This window comes from Phytophthora infestans, genomic scaffold, assembly GCF_000142945.1.
Source record: "Phytophthora infestans T30-4 supercont1.7 genomic scaffold, whole genome shotgun sequence".
NCBI lineage: Eukaryota > Oomycota > Peronosporomycetes > Peronosporales > Peronosporaceae > Phytophthora > Phytophthora infestans.
The window spans coordinates 67,815-68,586 of record NW_003303752.1 but is presented as its reverse complement, the minus strand read 5'-3'; the positions used below and the strand labels follow the sequence as shown (position 1 = coordinate 68,586).

The following is a 772-nucleotide window of genomic DNA, read 5'->3' as shown; positions in this document are numbered from 1 at the left end:
CGAGTTAGTGATGAATACTGTCACTAAATACTGTCTTGCCTTAGACGTTGGATGGGCTGAAGGACAGGAGCAAACCACATGTGAAGGTCTGCTGCGTTGTGGGCTTCCCACTGGGTGCCACTACGACGGCGACCAAGGTTTTCGAAACCCAGCAATGTCTGGATGCCGGCGCTGAGGAGATTGATATGGTTATTAACGTAGGCATGCTTCTCGGTCAAGTGTACGACTATGTGCTGCGCGATATCTGTGCTGTCGTGGGCGTGTGCAAGGAGCACGGTGCTACCAGCAAGGTAATCGTGGAGACGGCGCTCTTGAGCACAGAGCAGATCCGCAAGGCCAGCGAGTTGGCCATCGCTGCCGGTGCTGACTTCATTAAGACGTCTACGGGCTACTCCACACGTGGTGCGTTTGTCACGCTGCAATAAAAAGTCGCCACAATGCTTTGGACTAACTTTTCATTTGCCCTAAAGGTGCCAGCGAGGAGGACGTCAAACTCCTGGCAAGTATCGCTGAGCCCGCTGGCAAGAAGGTCAAGGCCAGTGGTGGCATTCGGACAGCGGCAGATGCTCAGAAAATGATCGAACTTGGAGCGGCACGTCTTGGCACCAGTGTCGGTATCGAGATCGCGCAGGGTCGACAGAGTGCCGACGGGTTTGTAATTAGTCCATAGGTTTGGAAAAGCTATGGAGTAGCGGTAGTTAGTACAAATGGGTATGAGTGGGTGGCTGATCTGACAGTACATGTAATACCCTGTCGCCGAGTTTACAGTACT

At 53.0% G+C, this 772-nt stretch overlaps 1 protein-coding gene across 1 annotated transcript; it reads left to right on the top strand.

Annotated features, from left to right (window-relative positions):
• Positions 1–185: 185 nt before the first annotated feature.
• Positions 186–670, top strand: PITG_05071 (deoxyribose-phosphate aldolase 1; the record flags this gene model as incomplete). Its single annotated transcript, XM_002998737.1, has 2 exons — positions 186–402; positions 471–670. 2 exons carry the CDS (start codon positions 186–188, stop codon positions 668–670), a joined length of 417 nt encoding a protein of 138 aa, XP_002998783.1.
• Between the last annotated feature and the right edge of the window lie 102 nt (positions 671–772).